This window comes from Dermacentor silvarum, chromosome 4 (genome assembly GCF_013339745.2).
Source record: "Dermacentor silvarum isolate Dsil-2018 chromosome 4, BIME_Dsil_1.4, whole genome shotgun sequence".
NCBI classification, from domain to species: domain Eukaryota; kingdom Metazoa; phylum Arthropoda; class Arachnida; order Ixodida; family Ixodidae; genus Dermacentor; species Dermacentor silvarum.
The window spans coordinates 72,728,078-72,751,908 of record NC_051157.2 but is presented as its reverse complement, the minus strand read 5'-3'; the positions used below and the strand labels follow the sequence as shown (position 1 = coordinate 72,751,908).

Here is a 23,831-nt window from a genome sequence, read left to right as displayed (position 1 = left end):
ATCATTATAACTAAAATATAAGCATTCCAAGCGTATACATAGTTTTATTTGATCAGCGAAAATTACTTTCGTAAGCGGCCGCAACGCAAGCGACTCCTCGTGAGTCCTTCAGTTCCCCTCCGTAATGATCGGCTTCAAAATTTAGTTCTCTGCTATGGAAAGAAAGCCCGATTAGTATTCTCAGTGATTTGTCCACCATTTATCACGAATGTGCAGAGCAATTTCAACAAAACTTGTCCTTTGGTAAGTACTCGCGGTCTCTGGACCCGCGTCAAATCAGTGGGAAAAGCGGGTACGTCGTGTGCTAGTCGCTGGTCGTGACTGCTCTCTGATGGTTGCTCATATGACCGCTTTTTTTAAGTGCTTGCGATCACACTGATAACTGGCCTTCGCATGGCTTCCGCGCGAAAAGTGCTTTCTCGCGAGCCGTCAATGTATATTGCGCTAGGTTCACGGCGTGAATTAAGACATAATATACGTTCTACTTAAGTTAGTATGACCGCATTTAAACATCCGCGTTCAATCTGATAGCTGAACCTCTGCGCGGTTTGGCGCCGAAAAGTGCTTTCTCATCCGTCGTAAGTGCCTTCTCGGGCTGCCTGAGCGGCATGATTGTTAACGCATGCCGTGCGTTTCACTTTTAGGTGAGCGTTTGTCGATGGGACAAGTGCTCAAGAAAGTGAAAGAAAACGGTGAAGGTAACGAGGATGATCACACCGAAGGCAAGTCTGTTTTCCTTTTCCTCCAACGCACATGTTTAGTAATCTTTGAGGTTTCTGACACCCAATTCTAGTGGAACGGCGAATTTCGCATTAAGAAACTAGCAGCTGTCCGCGTAAATACTGTTTTGAATCTAGTTTCGCACTGTCAACGATTACAGCGCACCTAGAAAGCAGTGGTGCTATCGCTGTTTACAGGGCCAAAGTGTGCAGCTTAGGTGAGTGCAACGCATTTTAAAATGCATGTGTGTGCGCTTGTTCAGGAAAGTGGGGCACTTGGTGCGTTGAACTTCGAACAGTAAACACAGCATTCGTTTATCTTGCGCAGTTGCTTGGTTAAGGGAAAAAAAGCGCGCACCTTTTCTTTTCTGCTGCTTAGACAGGCCACCTACGCAAACTTCTTGATGGGTATTTAAACAAACACGGCAGGGTTATGTACTGTTGACACATGCAAGCCCAATATTCATTTAAAGGTTAGAGGAGTGCCTGCTCCTATAATGGTTTACTACATCTTGTCGTTCCATAGTGTCTCTATCTAATGACTGCAAAATGCAGTGCCATTGTTGTAAACAGAAGTTATAAGCTGAAGTGCTACTTTATTTGATTTGGATACCTTGTTTCCGCTGATGTGTTAACACAGAGTGCCATGATGCTTTTTTTTTTTTGAGTGCTTCATCGCTCACTTAGCTGCTGACTGCATTTTTTTAGTTCCCTCATCATTCTCGAGTTATGTTTTACTGATAACTGGCTACCATGTAGACAAGCACTGTTATTGCACATCAAATACCACTGACATCACACTGGCTTCAAATACTTTTTGAAAAGTTTCTGCCAGTCTTTTAATGAAGTCAAATCTCTTAGCTCTGATACTTATTCATGATGGTTCCATAGGCTTTCCAGATCTTGCTAGCTGGCCACCAGAGCTGAGCCTTGCAGTGCTGTCACACTTGAATGCCACAGACCTCTGCTTGGCGGCGTGTGTGTGGACCCACCTTGCCCAAGATGAAGTCCTCTGGCACAGGTGACAGGTTTTATTGATCTCCATTGAGCAGAAGTGCCATTTGTTTTGTACCCTTTCCCTCTCTTATCAATATGCTGCGGTGGCTCAGTGGCTGCAGGATTCCACTGCTGTGCATGAGGTCGCAGGTTCGACCTCCTGCCGCGGTGGCTGTGTTTTGATAAAAGTGAAATACAAAAAGGCTCATGTACTTTGTTATAGGTGCATGTTAATGAAATACTGACATTACATTTTTGACAAATAATTTTCGTTTGCATAACCGAAAGTAGGAATCCTTTAAACCCTAGAAACAATACTGGCAAGCATCAGGACATTTTATTTAAGTTACTCTGATACTCATTTCTGTGAACCAGTTTTCGTGCCAAGGAGCTGAAGGAGTCACGATGTCATGGTGCATGTCTTGCTCTGTTCCTGCGATCTGTGCCACTCTGCCACGAGCGCCGCCAAAAGAAATGCGTGCAGCACTCTCGCTTCCTTTATTGTGAGCAATGGCATCACACCTAACCGTATTGCTACACAACGTCGGCAAATTTCGGTCTCTGTCATGTCGTCACAATAATATTGATAATGCCAAGTCTGGTGTTTTGAGACTAACCTTAGTGTCAAATTAAAATATCTTATGAGTCTTTGTCAACCTTTATACTTGCTTTGTGTCATCATTTTACGTGCGAGAAGCATATGGAAGTGTTTATACAACACTGAAGATATGTGACACGACTCGTTTTAAAAAACCGCAGGTTACGGCTGTGTGTCGCAGCAGTAAATTTCTCGTCCTGTATATGCATCTTTGTGTGTATGGTTACTTGCTTGTTGGCTTATCAGTGAGCAGTATTCTTTCTCGCTGAGATGTGACCTTTGTAAAAAAGGGTTATCAAAAAACCATTCTGCACATAGAGGGGCACAAAAATAGCTTGAGCTGCATTAGTAAGTTAGTCTTCTACAATGTCAAAAAATGCCACTCTTACAACGAGAGACGCTTGGTAAGCCAGACAAGACGGGTGGCGACGCCATCTTAAGTTTCCCGCAACTGCTCGCCATGATGTCATAGATTTTGACGCTGTCTGCTTGGGCCTAGTTAAATTTTTATCAATAAAGTGTATCACATTGTGTATTTTAAAGCAGCCAAAGACTAAACTTAGCAAGTTTCAAGAACATTTACCGAACCACAACAAACCAAATGTGAAAAAATACTTTAAAATCCGTGATGTCACTCTGACATGCTTGGCCCGGGTGCGAAGTTGTAAAAAATAGAACTTTGACCTTCAATTTCTCTTCCAATAATCCACCTATTACCGTGAAATCAAGGAAGGCAGAGTTCTTGAAGAATACTTTATTGATGTGAAATGAGTTAGTGTTTCTCTTTAGTGTGCCTTCTAATTGACGCTGCTACACTTTTTAAACACAGTAAAAAATCATTCACGATCTTTAGACAATGTTGCCACGATCACGCAAGCCAGATATTATTCTACTGAATGCAGTAGAGAGCTCACAACCTTGCATGAGATTGCTCACTCTCTTCCGTGGTGTTCCGGGCCCCCACTATTATGTCCCGTCTATGATGCCACAGACGTGCGCGAGAGCCCAGCGATGCCATTCATCAGGCAGTTAGTTGTTCATGATCATGAGTTACTCCTGAGTAAAATTCAAGCATGCATGCACAACCCTCCAGAAAAGGGAGAAGCAGCCGTTGTTAATGTGTCCCACACATCCACACAAAAAAGAAGTAACAATGAAGCATTAGCCAGGGCATTGCTATCCGCATTGCCCCAGCTGAGAGAACACATTACACATTTAAAAAAAATAGCGCATCCAAGCACCTTCGTGCTCCCAAAGTCTCACACCCTGCTTGCATTTTTTTTTTGTATACCTGGCTGTTTGCTTCCCCTAACTGTAAGTAGGGTAAAACTCCCTGTTGTGTTGAGGAGGAATGGGGAAAGTAAACATTGCACTCTCCATACCTTTGTTCTTATTAAGTTCTTTAAAAAAAATTCTGCTGGAATAAATTCACTGAAAGACATTGCACTCACTCCTATGTGTTATCAGTTTTGATGTAAAGGTTTTGGTAAGACCCCTTTAAGTGTGAATCTTGCTGTATATAGTGAGCTTTCACTTGGGCTCATATTTTTGAAGTGGTGTGGAGGCTCTTCTCAGGTGGTCCTTGGTTTTTAAACGTGCCTTAACTCCTAGTTTTTAATTGTTGAAACATGCTTAAAACAGTGATCATACAGGCAGTCATTTTGGGGTGCTGAAATGTATTTTATTCAGCCATACAAATGTCATATTATTTCATGCTTCATATAAAATGATACATGTTGAGCACTGAAATGATTATCACCTGAAAATAAGCCAACTGGCCTGCACAGTGATGTTTATTCACAAATATATGTTTCATGAAGCATGTGCTACCATTGTGCTATTGGTGCATGACGCTAGTTGTCCACAAGGACGAATTCGCTTTCTTCCTCTATCACAGTGGATTTTTTGATGTACTGTTGCATGTTCTTTTGCATTATTTTTTTTTTTCTGTTCTTGTTTGCCTCTGCATTCTGTGTTATCATGTTCTCACTCCTGCGTGAAACACACACATGGTATCAGATTTCCATTGTCACTGGTGCAGTAGCTAGCACAATGAGTCCATCCTAATCGCCTGTACAAGGTGCTTTTGGCATCTTTTGATATTGTTGCAATAGCTATCAGTTGTTTCAGAACGCATGATGTACCTTATAAATAGGAGTCTGATTGTAAACTTATTCATTTGATCTGATGACTAGTGGTTGTGCTGCCAGTATCTTCAATGCCATTGGTGAGTTATACTTTCCTTTGGCAGACACAAGCTTGCCCAACAAACTGTTTTCATCTTTGATGTTCATAGTCTCCTGCCTCCCTGTGTGACATTATGTACTAGTAATCATTAGTTGCAGCATTTCGGTGTGAAGATATGGTCATTGGTAGTGTGCAGGAAATATTCAGGATGAAAAGCAAATATCATACATGGCACGAGCCATTGGTCTTCTTCATGACATGTGTGGAAAAATGAAACTTCATCGCAAATACAAGTGGGTTCTTTAGCCAATGTCCAAAGTCGGGCTTTCGCTCTGTTACTGGCAGGTAGTGATCCACGAGATTGAATTAACACAGTAGTCAAAATTTACGAATCAGGTCCATATGTTGCATGGGCTTAACCAGGCTTTTTTAGGGAAATCCAGTGCTATCGGTTAACTAGTGCCATTGACTCCCTTTTTATATTTGCATGTTATGCTGAATAGTGTTTATATTGTGTTTATCTGATGTAGTTCATTTTTAAAACTGAAACATTTCACTTCTAACAAGCTTCAGGTGCTCATAGTTGCACTGTAGTTGGAAACCAACTGTGTAGTTCTGCTGGGCAGGAACAAAATTAACAGCTGTTTTCAACTTTTTGGTTATTCTGTGCCTTTCAGGGAAGCACTTTAATAGTTGTAATTTTCATCTACTGCTGCTCTTGAAACTTATGTGCCACTCCATGGTTGTCAGTGCGAGCCATTAATGTTCTCTCTGTATGGTATACTCACATTGTTCCATTGGCTGTGTCACTGGAACCTAGAACTAGTGAAGGTGTCCACGTATGTCTGAATTTCATCAGCACAGTGAAGTAGGCACCCTGTATGGCCTGTCTGTGTTGCTACACAGATGCTAGCAAGTTTGACTACTAAACAGCTAACACCTCGCTTGCGTTGAGGGATGTGCCAGCTAGTGCCGAAGCATAGCTGTCCTCCACTGATTTCATTGCGCCTATGTGAGAAGAAAACATCCACAGGCCTTCGCTAATTCTTGATGAGGGTGGCTGGTTTGCTCCACATGTGGCATGAGTCATAGGCGAGAGTTGTAGTTTTCCCAGGGAGGAGATGGGGGGGGGGGGGGGCTGAGGCCCAATTTGTTACTCCACCAATTCGTCCAGCTCTTCTTACTTTTGTTTAAGGAATTTCCAGCTAAGCCTGTACTTCACCCATTCACTTTTAACTTTGCATGCATATTGGCCATAAGGTTCTCCCATCCACCAAATTTCATATCGCTGGCTTATAGTTCTCCCAGGACGGCAGGCTAAATTCTACCTGGTAATTGAATGACACACTTCGAACTTTGCTTACACATCACCCATAACCTTCCTCCTATATTCACGGTATATAAACAAGGTGATTCATTTATTCATAGAGGACACCACAGGCGTCTTACTTCATGCATGAAAGTAGGAAAAAAAAAAAGACGGTTCAGCAATTACTTGCAAAGCTCCTTATTAATTTAAAAACACTACCATTTCGCCATACATTGCACATAACATTCCCCCAAGTTTCACTAAATGTAAACACACTGTGATGGTAGAGTCCCTTCGGGACATTGGAAAGGACATTGGATAACAGCTGTAAAATGCATTCAAGCACTTAACGGAATTTTCGATGAAGGAATGAAGAGCATAGAACGCAGAATCTTGCAGATTCACTTGGCATGTTCTCAACTTTGTTTTTCGCCTACACATTACCATAACATTCCCCTTATTTTGACAGAGTATAAACAAAGTAGCTGAATTAATTCCCCAAGGACGTTGGGGAAACTGACTACAAACATTGTATAATGCATGAAAAAAAAAGAAGTAAGAAAGGTTGAAGTGTTTATTTGGAAAACTCATAATCAAGCCAGAAATGCTGAAGTTTCAGCACACATTGCACTTAACATGACCCTCTGTTTTCGTCACATGCGAACTCTTTGTGACCCAGAATTCCCTTGTGGCACTTGGAAACATAGCTGATAATGGCTATATAACACTCTTGAGCACTTGCTTAAGAAATTTTTTGCAGAGAGTGTAATTACCTGGCACTCTTCGAAAATTTGCCTATGCATAATATTCCCTCAGAATGTCATCTTTGTGGCACATTGAATTCTTTCAGGCCATTGGGCAAACGTCCTATGCGGTTTGTAAAATATGCTTGTAAAGCTTTCTGGACAAGTCACCCACAACATGGCACCCATTCTGTGAAAATATAGAATTGTTAGCACCTTTGGTTATTTCAGGACAGCGCTTTGTGAGTGTTTTAATAATGCCTCTAGACAGGCAAAATGCGAAGGTTTATTAATTGGTTTATTAATTATTAAAGGTTTATTAATTTAGTCAATTAATAACCAATACACTTGAAAATTTTTCTCTGTATTACTGCTAATACTCCTCACATTCCCTCTAAACATAACTTATAGTTATAGATAGGCCGCGCGCTTGAAAAAGCACGGACGCATAGTCTTGGGTGTGCTTCTTGGGTGACCTTATTTATTTTGTTCATGTTTTTCCAAATGTGCTCCTATAAATAAGTCATGAATTACCATTTAGCTTATCAGGACGTCTTAAGCTCTAAATATAAACTCCGTGAATTATCTAGTTCTCCTGGGGCACTATTAAAGCAAGCATGTAACGTTTTCGAGCGTTTATAGTCGCACTAGTTCCTTCGCTGTAACAACTTGCAGAGCAATGTTGGCAGCAATGTGAACATTTAGCAACATAATCTCTAGGTAGAAGCTGCCCGTGTACCATTATAGAAATGAAGATTAATTTGCTGGATTCCTCTTTAATGCGCTTTTCCCTCAATTATCAGCATTCACAGAAGTTAAGCGAGAATATTATTTAATAAAAGGCAGAGCAAGCCCATCCGAACAATAATATAACAAGTTTAAAGTCAGTTGAAAAATTAACATGTAAGAAGTATGTAAGAAGTTAGGAAAAACTTGAAAGAAACCTCAGATGTGGGCAATGACAAATTGGGGCACACGGAGAGAAGGGGGAGGGGGGGGGGGGCATAAGAATCTGCATCACCTACTCTCCACCCCCCACCCCCTTCCAGGGGCCGGAAAACTTTGGAGGGGGCTCGAGCCCCCGAGTCGCCCTCCCTAGTCGGTGCCTATGGCTGGAATAGTTATTACATTAATATTACAGATGCATGCACATTGGCCCGGTCAGCGCTCTATATATGTTTTAACAGTTTCTGAGGGTACCGTGGATCATGTGCCTGCCAGGGTGAAGACACGCTTTTCTTTAGTCCAATTAAGTTTGATATTTGCCCTCTCAGGGATACATGAATTGAAGTTCTGTAGAAGTAGAATGCAGTGTCTTGAATCTGCACATTTGGCTACAGCCAGAAAAATGCCCTGAAACACAGCTACACATGTCAAGGGTAATGGACCCTGCAAATTCTCTCCCAGCAAAAAGCACTGTGGCATGGTAGGTCTGTGCATCATTGTCGCTTACATTTTTTGTCGCTTACAGTTTGTGCATCAGCCAGTGGGGCTACACCAGCATCTATGGCATGCCTAAGGAGCCTGGCTTCTCTTACCGGCGGCTATACCTGCAGCTCGACGAGGGAACCATCACATTCAACGCAGACGCAGAGCTGGTGAGATTGACCTCCAACCGCAGGTCCTATTTTTTCAGTGTATTGTCATGCTGTAGTGACTGAAGAACCAAACATTGCCAAATGTGTGAGCTAAAAATTTAACTTCTTATTGGGCAAACTTGTGCACAGAAAGACAGGTACAGTAAAACCTTGTTAATTCGTCTCTCGTTAATTCAAAAAATCGGATAATTTGGACTTGTTCTCTGGTGCCGGCCGGCGAATGCAATGTTCAATGCAATCAAACTCTCGTTAATTCAGACATAATTGGCCGCACATCGGTTAATTCGGACAACTTTCGGAGCTCGGCGAGTGAGAAGCACTGCAAATGTACGATGCAAAAAAGCAAAAACGGCACTAGCGTCCAACCGAAACGAAGCGGCGAAGTCCGCATGCCATAGTCGTAGCGGAAATCGTACGTGAATGACAGCAACGCCGGAACCCTTCGTGCCTATTTGTGCCTTTACAGCCTTTATTCCTGCATTACCGCCGCGCATAACACCGCGTTGCCCGCAGGCTTTCATAACTGTGTAGTCGCCATGCCATGATCGCGTCGATAGCGGCTGCCGTTTATTCCGCAGCGGTTGCGGCAAACAGTTTCGTTCTGACTCGGTATGCATCTCGGCCACGTGCCTAAAAACTGTGTAGTTGCCATCCGTGATCACATCGATAGCGACCGCGGTTTCGTCCGCAGTTGTTGCAGCGAACGGCAGTTCCGTTCCGACTCTGTGCGCGTGTCGGCCGTGTGCCTTCAACACTGAAAAGTAGCTGTCCGTAATCGTGTCGATAGTGGCCACGATTTTCTCCGCAATGGCTGTTTCGTTTTTGCTCGGTGCAAAGCTGTCGAGGATGGATAGCACCGGCTACATCGCGATGGCCGCCCGATCTGTTGGCGATCAGCTCACTGGTGAAAACATAATCGGGATGTGCGCGCGGTAGTGCAAAGCGTGTCGCAAATGAAGGCGCGCTGCGGCCGTGCTGCGAAGTCGCGAGGCCTCGATCGCTGCTGCGAGAGCCAATGAGTTACTTGATGACTAAAATTTCAGCTTCCACTCTGCTTTTGTGCAAAATAGCAACAGGAATTGGCGCGTTCATTCACTAAATAAAAGCGTGTTGATGTAGTTAGCATTTACTTATTGTTTTCTGGATACCCTTGATAATTTGACATTCGGTTAATTCGGACATTTCTTTTGGTCCCGTGAAATCAGAATTAACGAGGTTTTACTGCAATACCTCTGTCACACGAGCATGCAAGAACTCTTTGACGTAAGCGGTCCTTTACCGAGTTGAAAGACTTTTTAATGAAGAGGTGTTGCGCAGCAGACACATGGCACCAACAATCTCTTTTTAGTGTTTCCTTCTGGACACGCTACTGAAAGCATCGCGCTAGCGTTCGAAACAAAGCCGGCCGAAAGAAACTGATGTATCTCGAAATATAAAGTGAGGACTTATTGTATCACACGTTTTCCAAATAAATTTATCAACGCCACATTAAAAACGTTAATGTAAAGATTGATTGTATCAGTTTAAAGAGCGTTTGTAGAACTAGCAAAGTGCACATGTTTATCTGACAACATTGGGTATTTTTTCTCGCGTTAACTTCAGCATACAAAAGAAAATGAGCATTACTGGGTTTACTACACCTTCTGCGACACATAAAATTATTTTATATGATAAGCCTAGGCGACAGAAAAATATGCATTTGCCTATTTTGTTTATGATGTGATAATTGCTGGTGTCCACTGGTTTCGAGGCTACTCCTTTACGGCGGTAAAGAAGAGATCGACGAACTCCCCTTCCAGAAAAGACCGCTTCTGAAAAAGAGATCGCTCCTTGTCGTGTGTCTGCTGGCGAAACTTTTTTTGAGGAGAAGTCTTTTTGCTCAAAAGACTTTCGAGTGCCCGTGTGACAGGGGTATTAAACTCGAATCAGACAGGTAACACTCGAATCACTTCGATTGCAGAAAGCACTCATCAGTCGTTTAATCTGAACCCATAAGTTAAAAAATACAGTTGTAGGAAGTAATTGTTCCTTGCTTTCTCAAGACGGATTACCTTGCAGACAATGTAGGGCAGCCTACTTTTCGTTAGTAGTGACCTGCCTCATGACATCTGCATGCTCAGAAGTCCTAAAAGGCAACTGTGCATGTCTAGCACTTCTTTTGGGCTGAGCATTGTTTAGTTTGGCAAAATGTTTCATGTCCTATCAGGACATGAAATGGCAGGTTCTGATTGTGCATTCGTAAATATAGTCCTTGGCTAGATACATTCCTCAGCTTCTTTACACAAATTACTCGGTGCAACTTTGCAGGGAATGCAATACTTCATTTCTCAGCGGCTCGTGAAAGATGTCCCCATTGAAATTGCCAGGTTCCTGCACAATACCAAGAGGCTCAACTCTCGCCAAACTCGGCTGTACTTGGAGTCAAGGTAGGCAGTGATTTGCATGATGTCTGAATTGGTGAGTGTGTGTGTGTGTGTGTGTGTGTGTGTGTGTGTGTGTGTGTGTGTGAGTAGTGTGTGCATACATGTTTGAAGCAGGTTCTCAGGATTCTGTGTAAGTATGGCACAGAAAAGCATGCTGAAAGGTTTGGTGTTAAAGATTCATATATTGCAGACAGACAAGACATCTTACCCTATACACTAAAACATTAAATTATGGGGTTTTACGTGCCAAAACCACGATCTGATTATGAGGCATGCCATAGTGGGGGACTCTGGAAAATTTCGACCACCTGGGGTTCTTTAATGTGCACCTAAATCTAAGTACACGGGTGTTTTCGCATTTTGCCCCCATCGAAAATGCGGCTGCCGTGGCCTGGATTCGATCCCGCGCCCTCGTCCCCTATACAGTAAAACCCCGCGGATACGTTTTTCATGGGACCGTAAAAAAACCCGTAGGAGCCAGGAAATGCAAGAGCCAAGAAACAATTCAGAAATGAGAGTAGTGGTGAACTGCACACAATTTTATTTTAATTCTTAAGTTTTAAAAAAGTCAACAGTTTTGCCCAAACGCCGAAGCATCAATTGCGATAGCAAATTAGTAGAAAGCCATACAAAGTAAGGATAGTAGTTTTATCGTCCATATAAACTTGTAAACATTCGCTTATTAACTATACTAACAAATGCATGGTGTCAGTGCGCACAGGCAAACATGAACACATCACACTCGATGAACGCGGACACTCGCTGTCAAAATGCTGGCGTGAGGAAGTGCTACAGCAGCAGCAAGCGATGTGACCTTCGCACTGTCTATCGCTCCAACGCAAACTGAGCGCCGAGAACGCACAGCATGCACAAAGCTACGAGCCGCCGATGAACCTACACTGCCTAGACTCTGCCTCCCAATGCAGATCGCTTTCAATATTCGGACCGTGCGCAGTACACGCAGTAGATTCCAGAGTACAACGCTGCCTCCTACCTTGGTACAACATTCGTTTGGTACAACCCTCGTATAATTTTGTGTATGCCTTTGTGCTTCCACTATGCGACGCACTACGTTTTGGTCACAAGCGCAAGCGGTGTGCTGTGGCCGCTGGTCACAGAAACGTGTCACTCCACTCGTTTGGTGGTAAATAGCGTCAGATCTGCAACGCCTTTCATGTAATATAGTTAAACTTGCTTATAACGAACCTCCATATAACGAATTCCTGGATATAACGAAGTTTTTCTATTCCCCGTCATTACTCCATAGAAGCACATGTATTTGAGACCTCTATGTAACGAAGTGGCAGCGGGAGACCCCCTCGAAATAACGAATTTTTCCCACCGACAACTTAGAGATTTCGCCCCAAATTTTGTCATTTTTGCACGAGCAGCAACCAGAAGCACCTTCTCCGCCGCAACGGAATGCGAAGCAGCGGTGTCGCGCTTGGCGCGCTCGAATTCACGGCGACTGCGAGGCGAGAGCGAGCGCACGATCATGCGAGCCGAGCCTGCATCCCTCAACCCAGCGATCTTGCCGCCGCGGGCGTGACCTTTCCCCCTCCCTTCAATCAAACCTGATCCCGCCGCTTGCTGCGGCTGGCCTAGCCTGCCAAGCCGGAACTCTCCTTTTCCGGTTGATGTTGCCAAAGGAAAAAAAAAAATTGCATTTTTTTTTTCAACGCGCTGGCAGCGCCACTCATTGGTTACTGCGCAAGTCTCTGCGCTTCACTTCACTAACCTGACACTAGGTGACACTATAGGGCCGTTTATAGACCGACTTAACGCGAGCGCGCACGCTACGTCACGTTGGCGAAAATGACCGGCGGCTTCCGATGCTCCCTGACGGGCCCGGCACCGAATTGGCTCCTGACCCACTCGCTCGTTGGTCGCGCCGACTGCGCCGACCCACAATGCCATTTCGCGCAAAGAAATAAAGGCGCCCATGCCGCTTCGCCGACGGTCGCAGACAGCCGTTCAAAGCGGTGCGTGGGCTTGAGATCGTTCTGCGCATGCTCTGAGGATAACAGCCGACGACGCGCGTGTCGGAATGTAGAGGAGATGGCGTTTCATCTGGCGCAGCGCGACCGGCGTAGTGTGACTGGCTGCAAACGGCGCTGGCCCGCGCGCCGATAATGTTGGACTATAAACGGGACTTATAAACGTCGGATAATGTCGGACTATAAACGGGTGCTACGACACCATCGGTAAGCGGCAACAATCGAGTAAATACGGTAAGCGTTTCTTTTTCGAATTTTCGTGCCGAACCTGCATATAACGAAATCCTCTTTATAACGAATTTTTTCCGAAATTTGTCAATTTCGTAATATCCAGGTTTAACTGTACAGTCGAACCCACTTATAACGATCCCAGATATAACGATCTATTGGTTATAACAACCACATTTCAGTGCATTTGCAATTTTCCGACTCTACCTATGGAAACTGCTTCCAGATATAACGGTCGTTTTTTAAATTGCCGTACTGGCTCAATGAACGCTTCAAACCCGGTCACGGTAAAAAGAGGGCACACACGAAGTGGCAAAGCACGGAAGCGCGACCAACCTGGGTGCACGGCAGCGCGCGCCTGCTCCAGTCCAACTGTGACGATGACATGGCCTTCGAGTTGAGCGAGTGACTGCCTTGCACAGACTTCAAAAGCTGCGAAGGAGGTTATGTGTGGTCGCGCGTTTTCAAGGCACACCTCCAGGGTGGAGGCGTGCTACTCATAGTATAAACAGTATGGCACGGAGTGTGCACTGGTGCCACGACGGCATCACTCTCGTTCTTGCGGAATTGTCCGTGCGCCACCATGTGCATTATGCCTGGTTCAGCAATTTGGAACAACTATCTATGTCTTTCCACCATGAGAACAGTGGCCACTCAAGCATTCCTGTCGACGCGGTCGTAATTGGCGAGAACGCGCACTACGCGCTGCCGTTGCGCAATGTTGCAAAATATCAGGAGTTATTACGCGCGTGGTGCTGATTGTTGATAATGGTTTGCGGTGACGTTTTGCCTTTTGAGCATGGCATTCTTTTTTCACCCGAAGCGACATAGATAATGTAATTTTACGGCTCTTGCGTGGCTGACGTGTAGTCGTAATGCCGGGACCATGATGTTCGAGATATTCACAGAATGGCAGCATGCCACAGTAGTTTCCACAGTTTACACTTCCGGCCAACTAGAACGCTTTGCTCTCATGTGCAGAATACAGTCATTTCCCACTGGTAGTGAAATATATCACAAGCTCTCGATTAAAAAAAATGATGGCTGCGCTTGCAGTTTCGAACTGACAGGTGATCGGAACCGGGTGCCATTTTGAAGAGTTGCACGACACCGCATTTCATTCTTTAGATGGACGTTTTTAACCGAAGTTAGCAGCTAGGTGCGCCAACGCACCGGAAACAAAAGTGTCACGGAAAATGTGGTTTTCAGACCAAAGTGCTGCCGAATTGTAACTGCTGACGCCAGTTTCAGCGTGGTTAACTTTTTAGCGTTCTTAAGGGCGAGTCTATATATAATGAACTACTGATATAACAACCACTTTTTTGCGAAACTATCGAGTTTGTTATTAACTGGTTCGACTGTAATTACATTATATTTCACAACATAAAAGTATGAGACGATGTTACACTGAATTACACGAGGCCAATATCTTTTGTTCATATGCGATGCACTATTTCTTGGTCATAAATGCAAGCAAGTGGCAAGAGATGTTTTTCTAGCCTTCATATCATTGCCTACTCTATATGAAATGTAGTGTAGTAGATGTTTAGTAGGAGTAACAGCTTGACACAAGCATTGAGCCTCGTATTAAGATGCTGGCACTATCCATACACATAGGGGAGGAAGGTAATAGATAGGAAGTTGGTTAAAAGAATCTGACAGGGAGCATCAACTAGGTATTGAAATGCAGAATAACTGATACATGAAGCAACTTGGCGACCCTTTCAGTCAACACCTATTTGGTGCTGGTGCTGACTTGCTATATCACGACACTGAGCTACATTTGATCCTCATTATCTTCATCATGGCATCTGTGGTCGAAACATTTGCTGTATGTGGGAGCTTTAAGGTTTCAGAAAATTCAAACTGACCCGTTGATGCGAAAGAACCTGGTAGTCGTAGCGTTTTATCTTCACTAACACACTCGTGTATGTCCATAGTGAAAAGTGCAAATGAAAGATTGCCGAGAAATGACACATAGGAAGGACTAAACAGGGGTGCATCAAAGCCCTATTTTTGAGCAAATCGTTATCGATGCACCACACTAGTATTTCACTAGCGGAGTTTGGTAGCAGTTGTGCAATACTGTGGCTGCAGACGGCAGGTCCTGGATCACCTGGTGGAGCTCCAAAACTTTGAAAACCAGCACTTGCCGGAGGCACTGCGGCGCTTCTTCCAAAGCCTACAGGCGCCCAACACACAGAACAGCTACCTCAGGACCCTGCTGGAGAAATTCTCGCTGCGCTTCTGCAAGTGCAACCCTCACTTGGGCCTCAGCTCAGGTGAGTTTGCATATAAGGTGGACTGGTTCCACAGGGAGCTGCTTAATCCTTTCTCTAATGCTAACACGTATAGTCATCACCAGAATTTGTATCGATATAGCTGATGACGAGTTAACTCTTTCCCTACCATGGGAAAATAGGTGTTTTTGTATGTTATGCCAGATGTTTTTTTTTGCTGAAAACTACTGCACTCAATATTTAATGTAATACGTAAACAGAAAGCAGAATGAATGCACATTTCACGCATAAATGTTTTATTAACGAGATGTACGTCATAAAAAAGATATAAATTGTTAAAATCAAGATTGAGCGATAAAATTGAATTAAGTTTGTAGACATGCTTGTATCTACTAAGAAAAAAATGTTACTAAAATTATGAGATGTACAAAATGTATTGTCGTCTATTAGGCACTATCTCTGAAAAAGTCAAAATTTTTCATTGAACAGGTATTCCGCTACAAAAATTTAACTGCAAGCACTACAGAAGCGCGCGGGCCGTTTCCGAAGCCGGACATTTTTGTGTTCTGCTTTGACGATCGTGAAACTTCGGAGCACGTTTAAAAATCACCGCCTGGTGGGAAAAAAGCAAACTGCTTAGAAAACAAAAATATAGTTTCTCCTCTTTCACGTCCGATGGCGCAGTGTGTCCGTGAGCAGCGCGGAAGGTCTCAAAAGTGGCGTTTGAAACCATCGATAGCGGGCGGCCATTTTTTCGATCTCCTTTGACGATGCGAAACTTTGGAGTGCGTTATAGAATAACCGCCTCGCGGGAAAAAAGCGAACTACTTAGAAAACTAAAATATAGTTCTCCTCCGATAGCGCAGTATGTTCGAGAGCGGCGCGGAAGGTCTTGAAAGCGGCGTTTCAAACCATCGATTGAGGGCTAACGATGCCCAGTGGGCGCCGTATGGAAAGACTTTTGTTGGGATGATTTCATGTTTCTGGGAATCTCTACATTCCGTACGGTTTGGAAAGGGTTAACTCTTCCGTGCTGTACTATTATCCTGAATTCGGAACAAAAATGGACACATTATTTCTAAAAACCTCAGTTGCCAACATGCTTTACCTCCTCAGAAAGGATAAGTTAGCTTCTGCTTGTGCTGTCCCATTGATTATGTGCTTCCATCTATTGAAAGCTCTACTGGGCACTGAGGCAAAGCTAGGCTCATCCATGGCATTGCTAGAAAATGCAAAGTACCGCTGGCGAGCTGAGTTTATCTTTGGCCGTTTTTACCAGAAACTTGTGGATGAATCCAGATCGTCCAAAGCATGGAAGGGTTTAATAAGGCATACGTAATGTTTGTGCCTCAGCAAGAACTGAATTAAAGGCAAACTGCAATTAAATTTTACTTTGGAGAAATTGGTTATAAATGAGTAGTATATATACTACTGAGCAATTTCGGCAGAGGTGCAGGGTTGGTAATTGTAGAATTTTTTTTCAACTGCCTTTAAATAACACCTAAGCAGACAACACATGCACTGCTACAGGTGGTTAGCAGATATAAGGCAAATTCAAGCACGTCACTTCTGAGATTCTGTTGTGAACTGCGTTCGTGTTATGCACAACAACCTAACGCCAGAGCCAGCCTAGCCAACGTCATCGCCATTGCCATCACAAGATAGCGACAGAAATCCCTGCATAGCATGGTGACGGTACGCTGCTTTCAGTCTTCGATTATGAAAGCTAATTAAAACAACTGATAGGATGGTTACGAGGGTGTAACGTGAACATTTAAGCACTAGCTGTGGTGTGAAAGGAAAGAATACTTTGTAGGCAGGGATTAAGTGCTGTCTGAGAGTGATGACAATGGACATTAAGTGTAATTAAATTTCCATTCCGTGGGTGTCTTTTTTGATTGTCAGAATCAGAGGCATGCTAAATTTTTCTTGTTAAAAAAATCAGGTGCATGTCAGGTTTCTACTTTGTTTAGTATATGTAATGCAGTTGTGGAAATAGCGGCGCTAATTATGTCATTCTGCACAGACTGGAATTTGTTACTCAGTGCTTCTCCAAGAGGGTCTTTTTTATGTAAATTGCACCACTACTTTGCCACGATGTAGTTTTGGCGGCGTAAAAATAGGGAAGCTACTACGCAGTAGAATACAAAGCATGGTGCCACTGCATTCATTGGCCTCATTCGTTCATGATGTTAAACCAGAAAGACTGCCGATGTGACAGCCAACAGAATCGAATTGATTTCTGTTTTTACACATCAACCGTTAGACGTGTGTGAGGCTACAATGAGTTGGGCGGCCATGCTGGCTTTGCGACTGCATGCTCAATGCAGTAGCTTGATGCATCGAGGGGTGATGCGCGATGGCACTCTGTAGACAAAAAGTAATCAGTGCCCACTATACTTTTCTGTGCTTGCTTGCAACTTTATTCGTTACACTGGATTGCTTTCTTTCAAGAGATTTTGAGGTTGTTGAATTTAGCATCAGCCATTATAACCACATGCACGGTGAATGGGTACTAGATTGTGGTTCATTCTCATTGTTGACTATTTCTTTTGTAATACATGTTTCTTTGGTAAAGCTCGTAGTACAGTCGAGTCCCGCTACAACGAAATTCACGGGACGCGTGAAAAATTCTGTTGTGGCGGAACTTCGTTGACGCGAAATTAGTATGTATATGCGTATGCCAAACGGCAAAGCCGGTAACGAAACTGAAACCTTCGTCCGAGAAATCTTCGTGGGGGCAAAGGTTGAGGCGTACCGAAAGCGATCAAGAAAGTGGCAACTTTACAAGAGAATGCATTTCGCACCGCTGTAACAGCATTTTTCGTACATTGCGGCAGATACCTAATCCAAGGTACGTGCCCGGCCAATCGCGAAACACTCATTTTATGGTTACTGTGACCTTCATTTGTTCTTCTGATAATCAACTTATTACTGCAAAATTGAAGAAAATTATGTTTTTAAAGAATATTCAATGAAACTAAACATTTTTTTTCCTTTATAATGTACCTTTAATTAACCCTTTCGGCCCTGAATTTTCTTCTTTAGGCGGAGATTTTTTCGCTTGACATATTTAATGTGAAAAAGCTCGTAGAAGAACAATATAGAAAGAAAAATTTTAATTTTTCAATTTTTAGTGAATTTGCGAATATGGTGTCAAATGACGCAACCGGGGCTCAAAGGTTGTGAGTCAACACGTGATGAATTTTTTGGAAAACGTACAGCTTTCTTATATTTTATGTTCAAACAAGAAAATATACCTGTAGCAAATAAAAATAAGCTTATCACAGGCGCTGAGACCTCCAGTTCTTTGTCGCAGTTCGCACTCAGTTCTTGATAACCGTAGGCCAAGTGTCTCGAAGCGATCTTCAATTTCTTTTTCGTCTAGCGCGCATGTTGGGCATTCGAGTTCAATGAGTCTTCTTTCTTTTCATCAATGAATAATCACATGCACCTGAATGTCATGTGGCGTTTTATCACTTTTAGGGGCGAAGCTTCTTAGGGTGTGGGTCTGTCCCTCCTCTGTAGTATGTAGTAGTAGTAGGTAGCCACGTCTACTTTTATGAAAAAAAAAAATTCCGAAAGTTGTGTCCGTAGCGCGGAATCGAACCAGGGACCCCTCGCTTCCGAACACGCGGCGCTAACCACTACGCCACGAAGCGCACATGGACACACACACCACGATGACAATAAATACCCAACATTAACGAAAGACTGCGCGTTTCTAACGCGTTTGTGCTAGCGCGTTACGGCCCGTCTAAGAAGCTGGTGTAAGACGCTGTGGCCTCTCCGCCTTACCCCCGTATTCATAAACGCTCCTCGACTTGAACTTGACTTGCCACCGCCTTGGGCAGCGCATTCGAAACGCGTTGAAGGCGGTGGCAAGTCAAGTTCAAGTCGAGGAGCGTTTATGAATACGGGGGTTATACTCTCTCAGCAGTCATGTGATGGCGTCGGCAAACGCGGTGCACGTTCCGGCATGTGTAAACGGCTGCGTAAGACGCTGTGGCCTCTCCCCCTTACTAGAGAGTACTGCATGTTTCTAACGCGTTTGTGCTAGCGTCCCCTTAAGCGGGAGATGGTGCAATTATATAATGAAGGGCACTGTTATAAAATAGGAATGACGTCACATATGGCGCGTGTCATTGGTGGAAGTCAATCGTTCGATTTAGTGCGGCGAGACTGGGCGAATTACACGGAAGATTCACGGTTTACCGATGATTCCCTCCGGAGCTTCGCCCACTCATCATCATTCACCCCGTGGATATGCGGTGTTTTTTTGCAGCTGAATAACAACAGTCCCAAATGAGTAAATATGCTGAAAATGCCCACTATGCTTCTAGCGAACGCTTCGAGAAACATATGAAAGAAAACAAATTGACTGCCCCCAATCTGAATTTTACAACCACTATGCCCTGGTGGCGTCAAATTCGCAGACGGCAAAATGAGCTATTATACAAGTCGCGAAAATCACTTCGCTCATATATTTTTTCTTGAGCTGCTATTCAGCATATTTTTATTGTACAATAAAATTATGAAGGCAGATAACCAAGTTGTTTGGCATTCACGACGTCCTAAAGTGAAACGAAGAGTGTTACTGCTGCTATTGTTTTTGTGACTTTGATTTTTCCGCAAAACAATTGTTGACTTGCTCCATTCGACTTAAAATTCTGGCAATTGCTTCAGGACAATGCTAGCTTCACGCCGAAAGCTTAACTTTTTCTATTTATATTATTTCATGAATTAAGTGGGACGTTTTCTGCAATGGTGTCAATTGACACCACCAGGGCCGAAAGGGTGTTCTTTGAGCAGTTTCCTGCAGCACCGCCGGTAGCATGTCATTGTCACTGTAGGCTCGCCGCTGCCATTGTGATGTGTTGTGGTGAATCACTTATTTTCCCCCTGGTTCTTGTGAGGAAATGATTATGTAAATTAAACAGAACACTAAAGTATATTTCGTTTTTTTGTGTGTGTTTTTGTGGGAAACTTACACCTATAAGCAGATTTTGCCTGCTCCAAATGCTGAAGGGTATTCCCACTACTGTAAATGTTAGTTTTCTACTTTGAACCAGAAAAAGTGGGTGCACGTTTGATTTGGGGGCATATCAACGCGACAGCGTTAAAGGCCCCCAAAGGGCAGAAAATTCGACGTCGGCGTTAAGCATCGGCTTCTGGCGGAAACAATCATGCCGAACCACATCATCCCGAACCACCCCCGACCATACAGGCCCTCCGCGTGGTGCAAGGCATTAGTGAACAAAAATTGAATTTCTCAAATTAAAACCCGTCACAAAAATCGTGAAGTATGACTTAACCACAAGCTACAGGCATGATAAGCGTCGGGATTGTAATTTGAATATACGAGAAAAAAAGCCTGATAAGCAGCCAGGGATCTTTGAATGCTATCGCGTTCCACTCTTAAAGGCAAAGCTTAAGCCTCCTCCAATTCTGATGGTGTTTCGCTGTACTTTGGTTCTAGGCAACATTGAGGGGAATGTTGAAAACCGAGCCTTTTTTAGTTTTGGACACGCGCACGCCTCGGCGCAACAGCAGACAATTAATAAAATAATAACAAAAGGTCCTAGGGCCTTCACATTTTGATATCAGATGGTTTAAATTGCTCCTGTAAATGCATTGCCTTCCCAGCAATGCATTTGTGTTTAAAAGTGAAGCCGACTTTAAGGGGATCAGTGTAAGCTGACTTTCCCACGTTGTGTGTTGCAGTGAAGCCTAGTCATAAAAAAAATGTGATGCGAACGGAGCCCGATAACGCTATCGTGTTTCACTCTTAAAGGCGAAGCTTAAGTGTCTTCCAATTTTAGAATTGGGTAAATAGTGTCAAATGGATCAGCGCTGTGTTTTGGAGTTTCTTTCTGCCTCTTGTTTAATTTCAACCTACGGAGAATTAGGAAAACTATGTCGGTGCCATTAGTGTCGAATTAATGGAAGTCGACTGTGTTGCTTCCTCAATGTCGAATTAATGGAAGTCGACTGTGTTACTTTCTCAGTTTGCTTTCAAGTAATAACTTTCTTTGTCTCTTTCTTGGGATTTAATGGTCGTTCGTCTTCTATTCACATACCACCTATGCAAGCCTCTCATTGAACGAGAGACGTGGGGAGGGTGGCAGAATCTGGAAAGGTTGTTGCGGAGCATAAAGAAGCGAGGAGAGGAAATTGTAGTTGGGGAGGTGACAAAGGCAGCCCTAGTGTAACCTGGTTTTGCCTAACTTGTCATCGATGTGGAGCAATAAGACAAGCCAAAGAGTCGAGGGCTGGACATGTTAGATGATGTTGTTGGCGCTTCTGCCGGCATCAGCTGGTGTTTGTGACTCAGCGTATCTTGATGTCAGCGAGGTTGGAGTCGACAAGCCGAAACACAGAGCAGAAATGCAGAGAACTGGACATACCAGATGTTTCTTTCTTCTATGGCTGCAAAGGAATTTTCCGAGCTGTTGGTGACCATGCTAGGATTGTTTGGTGTTTGCTGCGATGTCACTGATGGGAAATCACTGCATAGCTTCTCCATGTATGTTGTGTTGGTGTCACGCCAGCTGGTGGTGCCAGCAGTCTTCCTGAGCATAAAAAAAAACGTTGAAGACTGGACGTTATTGTACTGAATCGGAATGTTGCTGCTACGCCACCAAAACACAACGGAGGTCCCTTTACAGCCTTGTGCTATGGGACCTCCTTCTTTATAATCACATATCCATGTATTTATGCAGATTGTATGAATAAACGATTGATTGATTGATTGAAACAACAAGCAGTAAGGGAGCATTGACTGTCACAAATGGGCCCCCACAAAAGACACGATGCCACCATGCCTATAGAAGAAAAGCATAAGAGGTAGCGCTACGATGGAGACATGTGGTTTTTTATCAACATGCTTTGCAGATATTGCCTGTGTCCACATTGCCGCATTGCATTTTTCGTCAGTGGTAGATAAACATTTGAAGACCCATTTGAGTTGCGTGCAGTGTGTGTGGCTGCTTATGGTCACACATACTTATGATCATAAGCGATCGCTGGCTTTCGCAATCACGTCTGATGTTTTTTTCACACTTTTATTTTTCAAGTCATTAAACATCCTTTTTGCATTTAGATTTGTGATCACATCAGTATGTTCATGCAAGTGCTGCAGCACAGCTTTTATTTGTACCAGTAAATGTTGTGGCATGCCCATTTGAATGTTTTCTCCCTGCTTAACTTTTATGTGCTGTGTTGTTACTGTTTAGATGTGGTGAGCAACTCTAGCTTACAAATGTGATTGTTATTATGGACAATACATCTGTAATGAATTTAGTACTAATTTGTTTACTTTGTTTTTTCCCCACTGTCTCTGCAGACATGGTGTACATCCTGTGCTTCTCACTCATCATGCTCTCAGTCGACCTAAGCAGTCCCCACATCAAGAACAAGATGTCCAAGCGCGAGTTCATTAGAAATGTTCGTCAGGCTGTGCACCGAGCAGATGATGAGCTTTATGGACACCTGTACGATGATGTCTACCTACGCGGACACGTTGCCCCAAACTCCGAGGACTGAAGGCCGTCCAGTGACAAAAATTTAGTTTTGTTATCTCCTGCCTTTCCCTTACCCTTCTCATGTGTCTTGAAATTCACCTTCGGTCTCATCAGTCTTATTGTCTTTGTTGCCCAGTCTACCTATGGCTGTGCTTGTGGTTGTGACACATACCAGTAGCATCGTTTCACATTGTTTTTGGTAGTTATGTGATGGCCATGATTTTAGTGCAGGTGTTAAGTGCATGTCAGTGTTTTGGTCTCATCAGGTAGTGTTTGTGTCTAGGCCCACTGGCCAAGATCAAAGTGTCGTGTCAACTGTAGTTCACCTGACACACCACCTAACCAACGCTTTTCTGCTCAGTACTCGCACAAAATGCTCTGCAACTGGAACTAATGCCAACCTCATGCTTGCATCAAGCATTGTTATGTGAACATTCATTTAATGTACTAACATTTTCTTGAACCATAACTGTTAGTAGTCACAACTTGCATTGCTCACCACAAGTACTTGCTCAGGTACTACTAGCAAAGCACCTGCCAAAAAAAAAAAAGCATGTTGGGTTTTAAGTAATAAGTTGGTTGTTTAGTGTGGCTGGCGCAAGGGTCTGTGATCCAGTTTGTGGACAAAGGCAATATCTGCAAGATACTACCCTATATTTACAAATGCAGACACGCTTTCGAAGAAGAAAAAAAAAAAAACACCCTGGACTACTTTAGTGCTAACACATATGTGGTATCTTCAGACACACAAACATAGAGCAACTTTGTGGCCAATTTGCTTCTAAACCAATCATATTTGCCACATGTCAGTCGCGGTTGAGCGCGCTTTTGCAGATAGTGCATGAAAGAGCTAGTCATACTGCTGTAGTGAACTGAACTTGCTAGTCTAGAGCAGGTGCATCTATTATTTATTGGACATTGTTCTCTCACATGAATAAAGCTTGTTCATTGAACACATCTCTCGGGTCATTCTTTTAATCTTTTTTCGCAAATATTAAACAAATGCAGTTATGAAACGTGCCCTTGTAACCAATCAAAACACCCATCATAACCCATCAAAACATAGACAATACAACTAGTTTAAATACTATATATACTGTAGTTACGCTATGCTACACACGGGCACCTTTGCTGCTGCCCAATGAACATTCTTATCATCCTGTTCTTATCAACATCCTATGGAGAATACAAACATGCATGCTCTGATAGGTACATGGGTATGTGAGGACATTTATAAAAAATGCATTTATATATCCCCTTGTCTGGCCCC

General features: G+C 43.5%; 1 protein-coding gene across 1 annotated transcript; it reads left to right on the top strand.

The window, feature by feature from the left end:
- Nucleotides 1–87: 87 nt before the first annotated feature.
- Nucleotides 88–23,514, top strand: LOC119450211 (F-box only protein 8). The gene is made up of 7 exons (XM_037713597.2): nucleotides 88–243; nucleotides 645–722; nucleotides 1,611–1,740; nucleotides 8,024–8,150; nucleotides 10,458–10,576; nucleotides 14,896–15,080; nucleotides 22,384–23,514. Exons 2-7 carry the CDS (start codon nucleotides 659–661, stop codon nucleotides 22,581–22,583), a joined length of 825 nt encoding a protein of 274 aa, XP_037569525.1. The 5' UTR covers nucleotides 88–243; nucleotides 645–658; the 3' UTR covers nucleotides 22,584–23,514.
- The last annotated feature ends 317 nt before the right edge of the window (nucleotides 23,515–23,831 follow it).